Below are 16,934 nucleotides of genomic sequence, written 5' to 3' on the forward strand. Positions count from 1 at the left end.
TTCATTCCTGAAAGTGTTTTGGTTTTTGTCATTCCATTCTCTATTCAAAAGTAAAAGAACTTCTAGATTGATAAAAGGAGAGACTTGTTTTGAAAGGACCCAACTGACAGTCAAGACGCTGGGCCCTCAGATGCCACTGGAGGCAGAGCCAACTGTCCAGTCCTCCTGGAAATATTTGAGCGAGGAAAAATCATAAGCTTTAAAGATGCTCTGCTCTTGGGCTAGCACCTCCGTTTCTGTGACTCCATTCAAAGGAAACGACACTAAAGTTAGAAAAGAAAGTTTACACAGCTATTCGCTTTGATCTTATTTGTAATAGTGAAAGTTAGAAGCAACATAAATGTCACTCAGTAGGAAGAAAATAAGTAGTTAGGTAAAATGTACAATTAGACATCTTATTCTGCCATTAAATTATGTTTAAGAATATCTGAAACATGCAGGTACATGTTAGGATATTATCTCATTCATTCCTCAGCACACTCCAAATGGGCTATGATCCTCTCCACTCCACTGGGCTCCATCCCAACCACAATCCTGTCAAACCCAATGGTTGACACTCTGTCTCCATCTCACTCAGATGCTCAGTAGCATTTGACACAAGGTCCCACTCCCCTTCAAAGCACTTTCTCTTCTAGACTTTCCTGCTTTTACCAGGTTATCCATCTTCTCTCAACCTCCTTCTCTGCTCAAGCTTTGCATGCTGGGACACCCTAGGGCTGAGTCCTGGGCCTCTCCCCAGCTCCATCTAATTTACCCCAGGAGGTCTTAGCCCCATAGCTTTAAATATCATCTATATGCTAAAGACCCCAACCCATATGCCCACTGGAACTTCTTATTCACTCATCAGAGGTATCCAGAACAAATCTCAGCACATTGTAGGTATTTAAATATTTGTTAAGTAAATACATTTTGGGAAGCATACAAAGTTACCTATTTAATGTGATCATAATTAGGTAAAACTAAAATACCCAAAGACAGGAAAATGACCAGAAGAAAAGGTACCATGTTATTAATACTGATTATTTTGGGGGTTATGGGACTCTGAGTAATTTTATTCAGCTATAATTTCTAAAACCTATAAATATAATGGTAAAGAAGAAACAAAACATGAAAAACAATCTAGTTGCAAAAAAAGGGGCAGGGAGGAAGAAAGTAAAATCTGGCATCCAAATAGAGGATGGATAGGGCCTTCTAAACATGCTCTATACAGCAGCATTATCCAGTCTCTAACATTTCACCACAAAATATCTGTGTACCATCCATTGTACTACCCACACTACTGTATCACTCATTTCATCTGGGAATAAAGATTTTATAAAATTAGACTGATTAACTGATAAATGGACAAACGAAATGTGGTGCACCCATACAATGAAGTATTATTCAGCTGTAAAAAGAATGAAGTACTAACACGTGGTATAACATGGATGGACATTGAAAAAGTGCATTAAGTGAAGGAGCTCAGACCCAAAAGGCCATGTATGATAGGATTCCGTTCATATGAAATGTCCAGGAGAGGCAAATCCATAGAGAAAGATGGTGGTTCGTAGTTGCCAGGAGCTGGGGGAGGAGGAGATGGGGAATTAATGCTCAATGGGTATGGGGTTTCCATTTGGGGTAATAAACAAGTCGTGGAATGAGATAGCAGTGATGGCTGCACAACACTGTGAATGTACTTAATGACAATTGTACACTTTGAAATGGTTAAAATGGTAAATTTTATGTTAGGTATGTATATTTTACCACAAAAAAAAAAATTAGACTGAGCATTTTAAAAAGTCTTGGGAGCTAAATATCTTAATCCAAAAGGCTTAAATTCCTTTGTTCCTTAAAAAATAAATAAAAGCAAAAACATGGCACTTCCCCAAAGAATAGCCAAAGAATGCTGGGGAGAGATACTTCTATGTCAGGGTAAGAGGGTATGATGAAAACGTAACACATAAAGCAGTCAGCTAAAAGTGGAATTGATGGATGCTTATTTTAATATGAGTTAACAGAGAGTTCACATCAAGACAAAAAGAATTTAGACTAACATTACTAACGGTCTATTTATAGGAAAAATTTGAAGTTGCAAATTGTTAGATAAGGCAAAATTAATTTTGTAAAAGTATGAAAATCTGGCAGAACAGTAAGGTTATGTAGAAAAATAAGTGGAAAGGGGATTAAAGTAGAAACGCAAAAAATAGAAGAGTGAGTTAAGAGAATTGGTGAGGACAGAAGCAAGTTGCTGAGAAAAAGGAGAGGCCAAGACACTGACGGTATCCGATCTTAGATTTTTCAAAGACAAGTAAAAGAGAATGCTGGCAGGTCTTAGGATTGGAAAGTTCAGTGGTGGAAGGGATAAGGTAGACCTAGCTCTGTTTGTCAAGTGATACAGAAAGACTGAATCAGGTCAGAGCACACTGCGCAAAAAGTGAATAATGTGATCAAAATTGAAAGGAGTTGAAATGCTTCTAAAAATGTGCGGTGATATAATTTATCATCCAAACAGAGACTCTCAACACTGAGAGAGATGCAATTAATAATCATGCCAGGATAGCAGGAGAAAGCTAGGACTGTTCCAGGAAAAGTGGGGAGCAGTCACCCTACTTGTAGCCAACTTCAAAGTGTTTTTTGAGGATTACTTAAAATAGTGGTTCTCCACTCTATCAGGACAAATATCCGCTTTTTATAACACGTATTAACTGATACCCCCATGCGACCTTGATCAAAATTCCCTTCTAATCACACATACACATATGTGATAATTTCAAAAACAAAATAAATGTAAAGCCTTAACTAAAGCATTACGGTGATATAGAGGGGAAGTGAATGATAAAAATATGGATTTCAATATGCAACTGTTCAAGCATGACCATTTCAATATGTAAGTGCTCAGGCACATTAGACGACAAATGGCAGATTCTTGCATTAACTCCTAATGCATGTTTAGATTTAAAAGTGAATGATGAAAAATCATACTGTACAAGTAGCACAGCAAAGGGAAAGAGCACAGGTCTACAAGTGGACACTAGAATATTCAAATAAAAAGATGTATTATATAAAAAAGAAGAAAATAACTTTAAAAGAAGATAACATAGCAAGACAAGTTATAGACCACTGAAGTAGACCACATTTTTAGAAAGATGATTAATGTATTAATGTGGTATTAAAACAATTCTCCATTTTATGATATGGGGTTGAGTAGTAAAAAAATTATCACAGTAAAAGTTATCACAGGATTTCAAGGTAAAATCCCACCTTACCTTGAAATACACATTCAGTGAATGGTTTGGACGAAGGAACAGTGATAATAACAAGAGACTATAGAGAAGCCATGTGCTAGGATGAAAACAGCAGTCATCTCCAAAAAATAATGGAAATACATAATCTTTTTACAATATAGATTTATTACTGTTCCCCAAAGTTTTAAAAAATGTGAGATGGCAATAAAATTCAGTAAGATGCCTACATTTTATGCATCTCCATTAACCTAATACTATTTGCTTCTAATATTAAGAGTTTTAAGTCTCTTCTGATCCACATTTTCAGGGCAATAGTGTAGTAACAGCACTATCTATATATACAATTATATGAGGTAATTATATATATAGATAGATAGAAATGTTATATTTCATTTAGTAGAAAATTTGTGCAGAGTAAATTTTTCAAAAATTTTGGAGCTATAGCTTCATTCCTTTTAATCTTCCCTCTAAACGATGACCATTTCTTCAATTACTGGGCTTGTTTTACAATGTCTTGAAGACTTTTTTTTTTTGTATTATTGAAGACTAAGGAACCACCAATTTATATATTTGTGGTGTCTGTTCTCGTAGGACTGTGAGGAACTGGGAAAAGATTCTTGCTGTGAAGCCCATCCTGTACCCCTAGTGCTTGCTCCCTAAATCTGGCAACACTCCCAATCACTGGGAAACCAAAAGGGCCCCCGTGAATCTCCTAAGTGCCCCCTAGAGGGTGGTACTGTCTCCGTTTAGGGCCAGTGGTTTAAGAAAACCTCTGGAGAAGTGCCTAGAACCAGAATTTCTGGTTGAATATTAAACTTGATATTGAAGAAAAGAGGAATGAAAAAAGTCAAAACTAAAGGTCACTGAAATTGCTCAATGTGAATAACATTTTTGCTGAAATTCTCTTTGAAGCACTCTGCCTTTCTTTTAAGGCTCAGATATTATTCTGGATTTTGTTGTACATGTTAGCCTACTTCTTGAAGCTCTGACTAGTGCTTATACATACTAGGAACTGAATCCCTTTCTTAGTACAGGGGATAAAGTACCAAAGGCAGCTACAGAGGCAGTCAACAAATATTTACTGAGCTCTTTCTACAGGCCAGACCCATCATGGCTCAGGCCCTGTGCTAGGTTCCTTACACTGGGGATTCAGTAACTGATAAAAAGAGACATGTCTTGCCTTCATGGAGCTTACAGTTCTAGTGGAGAAGAAAAACATTTAAAATACTTATTTACAATTTATTTATTTTTATTTTTTACATATTTTTGAGATGGAGTCTCACTCTGTCGCCCAGGCTGGAGTGCAGTGGTACAATCTTGGCTCACTGCAGCCTCCCCATGCCGGGCTCAAGTGATTCTCCTGCCTCAGCCTCCTGAGTAGCTGGGATTATAGGCACCCACCACCACATATGGCTAATTTTTATATTTTTAGTAGACGTGGGGTTTCACCATGTTGGTCAGGCTGGTCTCGAACTCCTAACCTCAAGTGATCTGCCCACTTTGGCCTTCCAAAGTGCTGGGATTACAGGCATGAGCCAGAATGCCCAGCTTTATTTACAATTTAAACACAAATAAGTTCAAGTATAAAGAACTGTGAAGCCAGGCATGGTGGTACGTGCCTGTAGCCACAGCTTCTCAGGAGGCTGAGGCAGGAGGATTGCTTGAGGCTAGGAGTTTGAGCTTTATTTATTGCTTGAGGCTAGGAGTTCTTTATATCCCAGCACAAAGTTCAATAAAATCTGAGGAATGAAGAAGAGGCTAGAACTATGAGCAACTGGGAAAAGCCTAAATCCACAAAAGGCCAGGGGTAGAGATGGGAGAAGGAGGTGGAGGAATACGAGATGGAAAAAAAAGGAGGCAGCATCAGTGGCAAAAATCTAAGTTGGGCCAGCAATGGCAACCCATGTGTATTTTGGAGGGAAAAAGAGGCAAAGGCAAAGTGGAGGGTGAGGGAAGAGATTCCAGTTAAAGGAAATTTGGAAGTCATCCTTCAAGAACAGAATGAGACCAAGTAACTTTCCAGCTAACTCTTTTGTATACTAAATGAGTAATGCTGCTTCTGCAAAGGCAGTCTTGAACACACAACTATTTTACAGCAAAGAGTCTGGTGGGGCAAAAAGAGTAATTTTCCTTTCTATCACATTTGTATTGTTAACTTTAATGAGACAGAAAAGGATAAAAACTCAGAGCATTTTAAGATTCTGCCTAGATTTTAAAAAATAGGGTATAAACCCCTAGAAAATGAAGAGTCATTAGGGAGTTTTAGAGGTTGAAAAGCATTTATAAAGAAGATAAATGGGAAATATAATTATAGGTCCTTCAGATGGGTAGAAAAGTTAGATAAAGGAAGACAGTCCAAAAGAAATAAGAGCAAAAAGAACCAAAAGAAGAACCATGACAAACATCCAGGAGGAACACAGTAATTTAAAACTCAGCCAGCATAAATAGACATGGCCTAAAAATGTATAATGTCATCAATCCAACCCAACATGAAGATAAAAAGAGTCTGAGAGATCTGCCCCTGAAACAGGGCAGTGGCAACAAAAGATGGCACAGGAGCATTCCTGCGATTTCAAGGTGGCCCAAGAATCTTGGTGTCAGTGGCACCACCAGAGCTGCATTAGTGGTCACCAGGGGTACTCTTCTCCCTTAAATCTCATGACAGGGGGTCATTCTCCCTTCTGCTGTCACAGTCTAGGTGACCCACTGGCTGGCCCTCTCTCTCTCACATAGTCAGAGCCTCGGTCTGCATCACAGTGGTTTCATGCGGGTGTAGATAGTAGGAGCTGTGGCACTGAGGGGTGGCTGGGGGTAGGGAGAAGGTGTGCTTGGACCATCTGGGAGGGGAGAGCCAGGCAGATGGCTCCAGCCCAGTCAGTGTTTTCAGCAGCCCTCCAGGTGATTCTGATGCATGCTCAAGTTTGAGAATCACTGTACTAGGTGGAATATATCACATATGTAATTAAATCCTTCCTTGCTACTCCAAGAATGGTCTGTGGACCAGCAGCATGGCATCAACTGGTGGCTGGAAATGCAGACTCCCAGGCCCTGCCCCAGGCCTGCGGAATCAGCATCTGCATTTCAACCAGATTCGCCAGGTGATTTCTGTGCACATGCATTTGCACTAACCAATCCTGTAAGGTGGGTGATCCATCTGAGGTCTGGATCTCCTCTGGGGGCTGCCAGTTTGGCTTTCCCTGGGCTCCTGAGCTTATGTCCTTAAAGTTAACCCTTTATTACCTGAAATGACTCTCTGGTTCTTGCAGTGTCAAGGGCCTTCTCAGACTGAAACCACTGGGGCTGGGCATACCCACCATTTGGGCACTCACTCCACTTCATGTCCGAGGCTTACTGTGTGGATGTGTGATGACCCAGGACTACTCACCACCTGTTAGTCTGTTCTCGCCTTGTTATAAAGAAATACCTGAGGCTGGGTAATTTACATAGAAAAAAGGTTTATTTGGCTCGTGGTTCTGCAGGCTGTACAAGAAGCATGGCACCAGCATCTGCTCTTGGTGAGGGCCTCGGGAAGCTTACAGTCATGGAGGAAGGTGAAGCAGGAGCAGAAATGTCAGATGACAAGACAGGGAGGAAGAGAGAGAAGGGAGAGGTCCCAGACTCTTTTAAACAACCAGATCTCACGTGAACTAACTGAGGGAGAACTCACTTATCACCAAGGGATGGTATTAAGCCATTCATGAGGGATCCATCTCCATGATCTAATCACCTCCCACCAGGCCCTACCTTCAACCTTTGGAATCACATTTCAACATGAGACTTGGAAGGATCAAACATCCAAACCATATCAATACCTGTTCATCCATGTGGCTTTCCTCTTTTTGTTCTGTGTAAACCTTGTTTATTCCTATTCAGGTGGCAGCTTCTAGAACTGCACTGTTCAAAAGAGTAGCTGTTAGCCACTTGTGGCTATTGAGCACTCGACATTATAGCTGGTCTGAAGTGAGGTGTGCTGTAAGTGTAAAATACATCCCAGATGTTGAAGAATGTAAAATATCTCATTAATAATTTTTATATTGATTATACATTGAAATGGTAATATTTTGGACATAATAAAAGTATTTTATTAAAATGAATTTTACATGATATCTTAAAATGTGGCTACTAGTAAACTTAAGATTACACAAGCCTGGGCAATATGGTGAAACCCCATCTTTAAAAAAAATAAATACATAAGGCCGGGTGCAGTGGCTCACACCTGTAACCCCAGAACTTTGGGAGGCTGAGGTAGGTGGATCACAAGGTCAGGAGTTCAAGACCAGCTTGGCCAACATGGTGAGGCCCCGTCTCTACTATAAGTACAAAAATTAGCCGGGCGTGATGGCACACGCCTGTAATCCCAGCTACTTGGGAGACTGAGGCAGAAGAATTGCTTGAACCCAGGAGGCAGAGGTTGCAGTGAGCCAAGATCGTGTCACAGCACTCCAGCCTGGGCAACACAGCAAGACCCTGTCTCGGGAAAATAAATACATACATACACACACACATACATACAAATACATAAATTAGCCCAGTGTGTTGGTGCAGGCCTGTAGTCCCAGCTACTTGGGAGGCTGAGGTAGGAGGAGCACTTGAGCCCAGGAGGTCGAGGCTGCAGTGAGCTGAGATTACACCACTGCACTCTAGTCTGAGAAACAGAGCGAGACCTTGTCTCAAAAAAAAAAAAAAAAAAAAAAAAAAAAAAAAAAAAAAGATTATATATATGGCTTACATTAAATCTCTACAGGACAGGTCTGTGGTCCTCCACTGGAGAGGAAGTTCTCAGAGGGCAGGTACCATGTCTCTTCCTTGCTCTGCACAAAGCCTCATGACCTGCCCTCTGGAGGTGGGCAAGTGTCAGAGCTGTCTTCAGAGAGCCTTCCAGGGGCTCAGACCAAGGTTGATTTCCATCATGCAAGGCCCTGAATAACTGCATGGCCCTCATTAAGGCACTCCTTCTCTTGGGGGATCCTGAATGTTTCTTGGGCCTGATCACTAAGTTAAAAGTCAGATGAGGAATCTTTCTCTCTTGCAGATTTCCCTTTTTAAGTAGCTCTAAGGATGCTAACGCCAGTTCAAACAATGATGAAGCTACCACTTTCTGGGTGCTATTTCCTACTAGCTGTGCTTATCCTTATACCACACTGTAGGGCAGCCATGAATTCCAAGGCACAGAAAAGGAAGGCTTAGGAAGGTTAATTTCTCCATAGTTAGAAATTAGTAGAGCTAAAATTCAATCCAAGACCATTTGACTTTCTTTCCGTTGCACAACGCTGCCTCCTAAACTTGATCACTAAAGGATTACAAAACTCCACATATGAATTACACTCTGAATTCCTGGACCTCTGTTCACTCCAAGTAAGAAGCATAGCACAGAGAGCTGGAGGGAAAGCAGGTGGGCTGCTAGGTTTCCTTTGTAAAGGGTTGGGCTAGCCTGGCACAGCCAACAACTTATCCATGGCAGAAGGGCCCAGAGTGGACTCTTTCAGGCCTAGGTCTGTGGGGTGGCCCCAAATCACACATTAGCTTAAAACCAGTCTTGCTGCAGAAGCAGAATGTGCATAGGACTCACACACATTTAAAGAGCTGCATCCTTTATGCTGTTCTCTATCTCCTAGAGTTAGAAGACAGAAAGTATCTTACATTTTATGTCTTAATTTTATTTTAATTTATTTTAATTTTAATTTGAGGGCCTGAGTCTCCCCAAATGAAAACCAAAGGGGAGGGGTGGGGTTGAGAGCTTTACCCAGCTCTCCTTCCTCTACAGCCCTCAGCCTGATTTCCTTTCCCCTGCCCTGAGTACCATGAGCTACTAAAAATTTTCCTGCTTGGTCATGACATCAGATCTCACTTCCTGAACAGTGGGGATTGAAGAAAAGGTTTTCATATTATCTAGGTTTTATATGCCTCCCCTGTATTCCTAACAGACTCCAATTTTCCCTTAATGTGGATCATAGAAAACAAGGGCTAGTCCAGGTTGTAGAGACCACCAAAGTCAAACCCTTTATCCTGCAGAAAGACAGGTGCAAAGGTTTAGAGTCACACATCTCATTGGCACAAACTCATAACTCAGTGCTTTTTCAATTTCCCCAGCTCTAAACAGAACTCAAAAGAGGGAACAGGGTAATTTTTATTTGTAGGCATCAACACAAAGTTCAGGCATTGAAAGGGGGTTCATGTAGGGGAAAGCACAGCACCAGGATGGCAGAGCTGAGGTCCATCCTGAGGCTCTGAACAGGGGCCACTTTCCATCTGGAATGCCCCAGCCACAAGCACTCAAAGGTCATTAGAGTAAGTGAGTCACTCAGTTAAAGAATTTAAGGAAAGCATCCAAACTATGCATGCTCCACTCTGTGAAACAGTCTGTTGGCCCTTCTGTGGTGTGGGGAGACAGGGTAAACAGGGCAAAGGGCGGCCATTAGCCCAGGTGCACCTCGCCCCCTTCTGGAACCTTCCCTGACTACCTTAATTCTCCAACTAGTGTCCCCTGAAAACCAGATTGGGAGGACAGTCTTCCGAAAGAGGAGAAATGAGTCTGAGCCTTGGTTTATAAACTTCCAGTCTTAGAAAGACCAGGAAGGGTCAAGGGAACCTTGTGTTACTTCTGAGGGGCTGACAGACCCCATGTCCTTCCTGATATCAAGGCTTTAACTGTCAGCCAGGGGCCTGAACTAGAGATACTCTTTCCAGTGGAGTGGCTTCAGCATGGCAGAAGGACACACTAGTAGCAAAAAATATTTTACTTATGGTCCAATGTTTCTCCTAGAAGTTTTAAAGTTAACAGAAATTTTTAAAGTACAGAGTGGGGAAAAAGACAAAAATATTAGGTTGGTGCAAAAGTCATGCGGTTTTAGCAATTACTTTTAACTAATATGTTAACACATTGATGTGTTTACTTCCTACATATTTTTCTGAGTTACATAATTTTTAATAATGAGCATGTATTATTTCATAATGACGCTAAAGATGATGTTAATGAGGATAGAAACATTGTTCACTCATTCCTCAAATATTTCAGTATCTACCATGTGCCAGGAAGCTTTCTAGATGTTGGAGATAAGGCAATGAGCAGAGAAAGTCCATTTCCTCCTAAATCTTCCATTTAGTGGTGGGGGATGGAGGAGACACTGCAATGTGAGATGGTAATACATCCTAAAAGAAAAACCTCGAGTGGAGTGAGAGGATGGAGAGTCATAGGGCTGGGATGGTTGGGAAAGGGCCTCTAAGGAGCAGACATCTGAGCACAGACCTGAAGGATGTGAAAGGAGCGTCAGGCGAGAGGCTGAGGGAAGGGCTCTTCTTTTACAGAAGGAACAGCAAGGGTGAAGGCCCTATAGCCTTGCTCAAAGAAGGGCCAGAGGCGGGTGTGACCACGGTGGGCTGAACGGTGCAGAGTGGTAGAAGATGGGTCTGAGAGCTAGGGAGGGGCCAGATTGGGTGGGGCTCTGTAAGACCATCCTAAGGAGTCTGATTTCAGCTGCAGTGTGAGGGGAAGCCATGGGAGGGCTCAAGCAGGAGACAGGTGATACCTAGTTTGACAAACATTGTCTCCTGGATGCCTCCCTTGTTCGCAGGGACCACATCTCTCCCATTAGATTGGAAAGTCCTGAGTTCAGGGATGGGGTGTGTTTTCTCTTGTCAGTTCCTCCATCCTTCAAGAGAGGGCTAAGGCAGGAGCTGCAGGCCTTGGGGAAACTGAGAGCTCAGCTCCCTCCTGGACTCGGGCCTCCTGGGACTCACCTTCTACTGTCAACTCCACTGTCACCTGGCGAGCACCACTGCCATTGGTGGCTTCACAGGTATACTTTCCCCTGTCCTCCTCATGGACAGCATGAATCACAAGGCTGAACGTCCCCCGGATGCCGCAATCCAGCAGGAAGCGGCCCCCGCTGGTGATGGGTTGCCCGTTTCTGTGCCATGTCACCTGGGGCTCTGGGTAACCCCGGACCTTCAAGAAAAAGAAGAAAGGGTAAGAGCCTGTGTTTCATGAGTACTCTCTCTGTGTCAGGTATTGTTCAGAGTGCTTTACATGTGTTAACTCATCTAATCCTCATAACACCCCCATTTCATCCTCATTTTACAGATAAGGAAATCAAGGTACAGAGAGTTTTGGCAATTTCCCAAGGTCTCAAAGGTAGAAGGTGGCAAAGTCAGGCATCCTGGCTCCAGAGCCCACTACGCAAATGACTCTCAAGCCCAGCTGCATTTTAGAATCACCCAGGGGAGCTATAAAAAAACACTAGTGCCCAGGTCCCACCTTAGACCAATTAGATTAGAATTCCAGGGGGCCAGGACTGAGTATGGGGATTCTAGACCAGTGCTTCTCACTCTAACATGCTAATAAATCCTTGGTGATCCTGTTAAAATGCATATTCTGCTTCTACAGGTCCGGGCTGGGGCCTGAGATTCTGCAGTTGGGACAAGCTCACAGATGCTACTGATGCTGCTGGTCCCTGGGCAGTAGCAAGGTTCAGGACCTGCACTGCCCAGCACGGTAGCCACTGGCCACAGGTAGCGATGGAGCACTTGAAATGTGGCCAGTGAGACTGAGTTGCACTGTAAGTGTGCATTACACACTGGGTTTTGAAGACAATACAAAAAAGGGCAAAACATCTCAATAATTAAAAATATGGATTAGATGTTGAAAAGTAGTATTTTTGATAAGTTGAATTAAATGTATTCAGATTAATTTCAGTTGTTTCTACTTTTTAATGTGGCTACTAGAAAAGTTATAACTACACTCAGGCCTTGTGACAGTCCTATGGGGTGGTGCTGCTCTAGACCACTCGCCTTTCTCTAACTGTAGTTAGCAGCTGACATTTGCTGAGTGCTAAGTGTTCAGCACTTCTCTAAGTACTTGGCTCATCTGAGTTTACTTTTTTTTTTTTTGAGATGGAGTCTTGCTCTGCTGCCCAGGCTGGAGTGCAGTGGTGCAATCACCTGAGTTTCATAGCAACCCAATCAGAGAGAAGACATCTTTCAAAAAAGGGGAAAATGCAGAGATAAATTCAAAGAAAAGAATTCACTTTGAGTTTTAGAGAAAGGAAGTCCCCCAAGGGCCTTCAAACACTTGAAACTCAGTAGGCTCTTCAGAATTAACTCATCTTTGGAGGAGTAGGGTTCAGAATGGCTCACTAATGTGCAGCCAAGGACCCAGAATTGGGGATTTTAGCACTGGAAAATAGAAGGCATCCTAGGAGTTTCCTGAGAACAAAGTTGTTTGCATTACAAAACAGTGGTAGCAATAGTTTTATCCATGTATCCACTTCAAGAAAAGAGAGAATGGATATGGATGAAGCAAAACCAAAATTCAGTGAATGACTCCCAAATTGCATTTACAAAGAAAGGCTTCACTGATCTGTAGCAATAATCCTCCTCACACCCCCTGCAAGGTCACAGAGTGATGCTATGTTGGCGCATGTGCACACAGGCCTGGGCATCCAAATACAGTCTCTTCCCTAAGCATACTAAGAGAGGAAAGAGCTATGCTAAAAAGCGCCGGTTGTTGTCTTTGGACTGTGCTCAGTTTCCTTCCCAGGCGTTCAGCCCCTAGCCCACCCTTAGACCAGAGTCTCAGTAACCAGGATGCAGATTTCTTCCTAAGGAAGGAAGCCTTGAATAACAGGGAAAACTCCCAAAGTGAACAATCCCTCTTTGATTATTCCATATAGTCACCCCTCAGTGCCAGTTTGTGAATCTCACAAGACTGCCTTTCTGTCCCCACTAATCTGTGGTCAAGCTTCAGTGAAAAAGAAACAACAACAAAACTCCAAATCAATATGGTCCATCTTATTTACAATGTCTAGAAACAAAAATATATCCCTTTCCTATTAAAATCTAAACTATACTCATGACAGAGATTGAGTACTTGGAGGAAATGCTGAGACTCTGGAGTGGATTCCCCGAAAGCCATGTGAACAATGCCTGAAGCCACTGTAGCCTCACCAAAACAAGTGTTCCAGACCTTAGGCTGACAGTGTTGAAGGAGACCGCATCCATCAGGATACACAGGGTCTCAGCCACTGTAATATAAAATGGTGTGTTAACAGCTGTTGTCTCTGGGTGGTTAGGATTGTGAGTCTCCTCCTTTTTTAGTTAACTATTAGTTTCTGAGAGTTCTGCAATAGTACACCTGGCCTTTGCAAAACAGAAAAAAGAATTTTACTTAAAAAATGCATTTCTTTTATATTAGTGTGCTGTATAATGAATGTATATAGCATACTCATTAATTTGTTGAGGGCCTCAAGGAATTTAAATCTAGTAGTGGAAATAAAAGAGCTATGCAAATAAATGTTATGCATGTTTAAAAGTGACAGAGGTCATGCACCCATATAAAATCATGTCATCTTGTGGCCCTAAAGGCAGAAAGGTTCAGGCATGGGAACATCAGACAACAATTACACTGTTAAAACATGCTTCTCATGTGAAACCCTTTCCTACAGAAGGAAGCCCCTCAAGACTCTGCTCATACAGTGAATCTGCAAACCATCATTGTCTTCTCCTGCACTCCATTAGGCAGGGCTGGTCTACCTGTCAGAAGATGATCACGCAGCCTCCTATCAGCTTCAGAGAAAGGGAGTGCCAAGCATTGCAACAAGGAGGAGGTAAATCATTAACTGTGCCAAAGGCGTCCTGGCATTCCATTAGCAAGCCCACTGGCCCCCTGCAGCAGGGCCAGCTCCGGTGGCTCACTGGGCTCTGGGGCATCAATGATTAACTGGGGACATTGCAAACGTTCCAGACCTCAGGGACACGATCCTTCTGTCTCTTTCTCTTTTCCTCTCACTTTCTACACATACCCCAAGCTTACCTCTGAAATGCCCTCTTAAAATAAATATTTAGGAATTTGAAAATATGCTGAAACTGGCATCACTTAAGAAAGTTGCAGTTCACTATGATACTTTTATAGCACATTGGACCTGAAGCAAAGGCAGGAATTTTTGTGACCTTGTTCAGTTCCAAGGTCTGAATGATTTGCAACTTTAATACTTGCCCTCCCAATATGGAAAATCAATCCGTTTTTACTGTCTGCCACTACCCTGGACCTCTGGGTGGTGAAGGAATAAGCCTGGGTTCACATCCTTGGGATACATGACAACAGCCCTGCCCTCCCAGGTTGCCTTATCTGCTGTCATCACTGGCCTTCCACCAAGAAGTCATAGCTGGGATTTTTACAGTCAGGATCTTCATCAAGAGCACAGTAAAAACTCTTTGATCCCATGGTTTTCAGAGGGCCGCCATGTATAGACTCTTACTTGACTCTTGCAGCTATGAGGGAGATGTCTTTGGTTTGGATACCCAGAAGCAGAACCTCAGATAGGGCTTCAGAGACCCCTGCCTGCAAGTCCTTGCCAACACTCACAGCAGCTGGGAATGGGCCTAATGAAGGTATACAGGTGGGGCACCAACAATATCCACAACAGCTCACAAAGCCAGTCGTCTTACTGGGCCCATGTAGCCTAGAAAAGAGGCCTGGAGAAGTAGATGGTTTGCCATGATCTCACATGGCAGCTTAAATGGCAGATTGGAGACCATAATTTTGGTTTCCAGGTTGAGTGGTTGTCTCCATGCCTTATCGTAAATCCATGTTTTCGGTGAGGTAAGTTCTGTAGAACCAAAAGTATTAATAAGCGTCTATCTCCAAGGACCCTAAATCCCTTATAGGTTAAAGCAGTATCTGCTCCCTACTTTTGGAGAGTGTCAAATGGTTCACCAAGGTTATAATCACACCATAAGCAAGTCTTGGGCTATTCCCTTGTTTTCATAATGAGACAGGATTGGTGCCTGCCAGGTGTGTACCTAAGACACCCCTAGGAGAGTCAGTGTGGTACAGAGAGGCTAGTATGCAAGCCAGGGCCTGCACCCTCTGTGCCTGGCTTGGTGTCCTAGCTTCCTTGGGTTGTAATTCCTCCCTTGTATTAAGAAGGAAATTGCTTTTGGTATCTAAGTTTCCTCCCATCTCTGAAGTATTATGGTTTTAAATGGTGACCCACTTAGCTTCTTAGGGAAGATTCTTTCCTTTCCCCTGCATTCTCCTCTGGGTCCAACCCACAACCTTAGTACCCTCTAATCCTCCATATGAGAAAACCAAGTAACCACAAGAAGAAATGCTCACAAACATGAATAGACAGCCCTGAGTTTTCACCACAATGAGTTTTGGAAATGGCCCCAAAGAGGGTCACTCTAAGAAGAGAATCGCATTCTTGACACAGTAACCACATTTAATTGGAGGTTGTATTCTCGAATAAAAGCCAGGTATCAAATAAATCAAGGGTATAACCAATAACTTGTCATAAAAATAAAGATATAGTCACCATAACCCCTATAATAATTTTAAACAGTAAAACTGTGCTCCAGTTTCATAAAATGTCCTCAAAAACCTTTATGGCCTCAAAAGGCCTTTAAGAGGAATGAGGGCTCATTCTGTACTTGCTGAAGGTTGAGGAGAAAGCTGAGCTGCAGGCAGGCAGCCGCTTGGCCACTGCATTCTACCTGCCTGTCTCACTTGAGAGGCAGTTTCCAGAACCTGGTGCTGCCTTGAGATTTACTTAATGACTAAAAGCAAAACATCTGTTAGAGCACTAAGCGTTTTGGTTTTTCTCTAACATATAGCAAGGGCGTTCAACTTATCCCCAGTTGCTTAGGACAGGCTACCATAGCCTGCGCTCAGAGCAGTGGCAAATTCTTTGTACCTATAGCTCCTCCAAGACTCAAAGCAACATATCCATCTTCTCCAAGCTTGGTGAGTAGCAGAAAGGGGGTGATTGTGCTGATTCTGCAGATCTGCCGTATGTCTTTTGTGTCTGGCAGGGCCTGGCGCAGTGCACACACTACAAACCCACACAGCTGCAGGGCACAGCTGCGGTGGCCCAACCACAGATAGGTCACATGAGCAGGAAGAAGGAACTGAGGCTCTGCCCACGTCAGGGATGGAGGAAGAACAGGAAGGAGAGAACGCAGGATTGAGCTGAGGCCAGTGAGAAAACAGACTGCCCAGCAGGGCACTGGGGATTGGGAAGATGCACAAAGAAGATATGAGCAGTGAGCTGAAGAATCTTTAGGGCTGGGAACAACAGACCCAAGGGGTTGTCAATGAGTATTTGCTTGATTGTTAAGTAACTGAATGGATGCTGGGAAAGGCTGGGCCTGGAGGAGGGGACATTAAGGAATTCTTCTAGATGGACTTCTCCCCTAAGCTGACAAAGCCTCATTCTGCAACACTGTCTATGTATTCATGATTGTTGCCTGCCTGCCTGTAACACATTACTCTGAACTTCCTACCATGTTACAAGTGTTGTTTCTCCTGTGATAAAAGACTAGAAGAGGACTGGTGATTAAAGACTGAAAAATAGTAGGAAATAAAACCAATGGTGCTGAGGGATTAGTTGAAGAAGAATCAATCTTCTTCTGCCCCATCTCCAAGTATAAACTCACTCAGATAATAAATGGATGTGGTTGCACAAAAAAAAGAAGGAAAACATTAACACCCCAAACAAATCAGACCACAGAAAATGTCTATAAAACTTACCTCATGGGTATGTTATGAGGGTGAAGAGTGAAGGGTGAGCCAGGGGCATGGCATGACCAAGCTTCGGAGCCTGCGTCTGTGTCAGCAACTGGCACTCAGCCCCATAAGCAGGCAGGCACTTAATTAAGGCTTTGAATAATCCCATTGCCAACAGTCAAAAGCCTTAACTGAACCCACAGAACCCA

General features: G+C 42.8%; 1 protein-coding gene across 7 annotated transcripts in view; it reads right to left on the bottom strand.

The window, feature by feature from the left end:
- MYLK (myosin light chain kinase) overlaps positions 1 to 16,934 on the bottom strand; it is a 285,888-nt gene that overhangs the window by 135,873 nt on the left and 133,081 nt on the right. For 6 of the 7 annotated variants that reach the window (XM_030802237.1, XM_030802239.1, XM_030802241.1 and 3 more), the window contains one exon: positions 10,962 to 11,169. The exons of the other annotated variant lie outside the window; for it this stretch is intronic. In XM_030802237.1, coding sequence (XP_030658097.1) covers positions 10,962 to 11,169 — 208 coding nt within the window. The remainder of the gene's footprint in view (positions 1 to 10,961; positions 11,170 to 16,934) is intronic. 7 annotated transcript variants of the gene reach the window in all.

The sequence above is a fragment of the Nomascus leucogenys genome, chromosome 21 (assembly GCF_006542625.1).
Source record: "Nomascus leucogenys isolate Asia chromosome 21, Asia_NLE_v1, whole genome shotgun sequence".
Classification (NCBI taxonomy): domain Eukaryota; kingdom Metazoa; phylum Chordata; class Mammalia; order Primates; family Hylobatidae; genus Nomascus; species Nomascus leucogenys.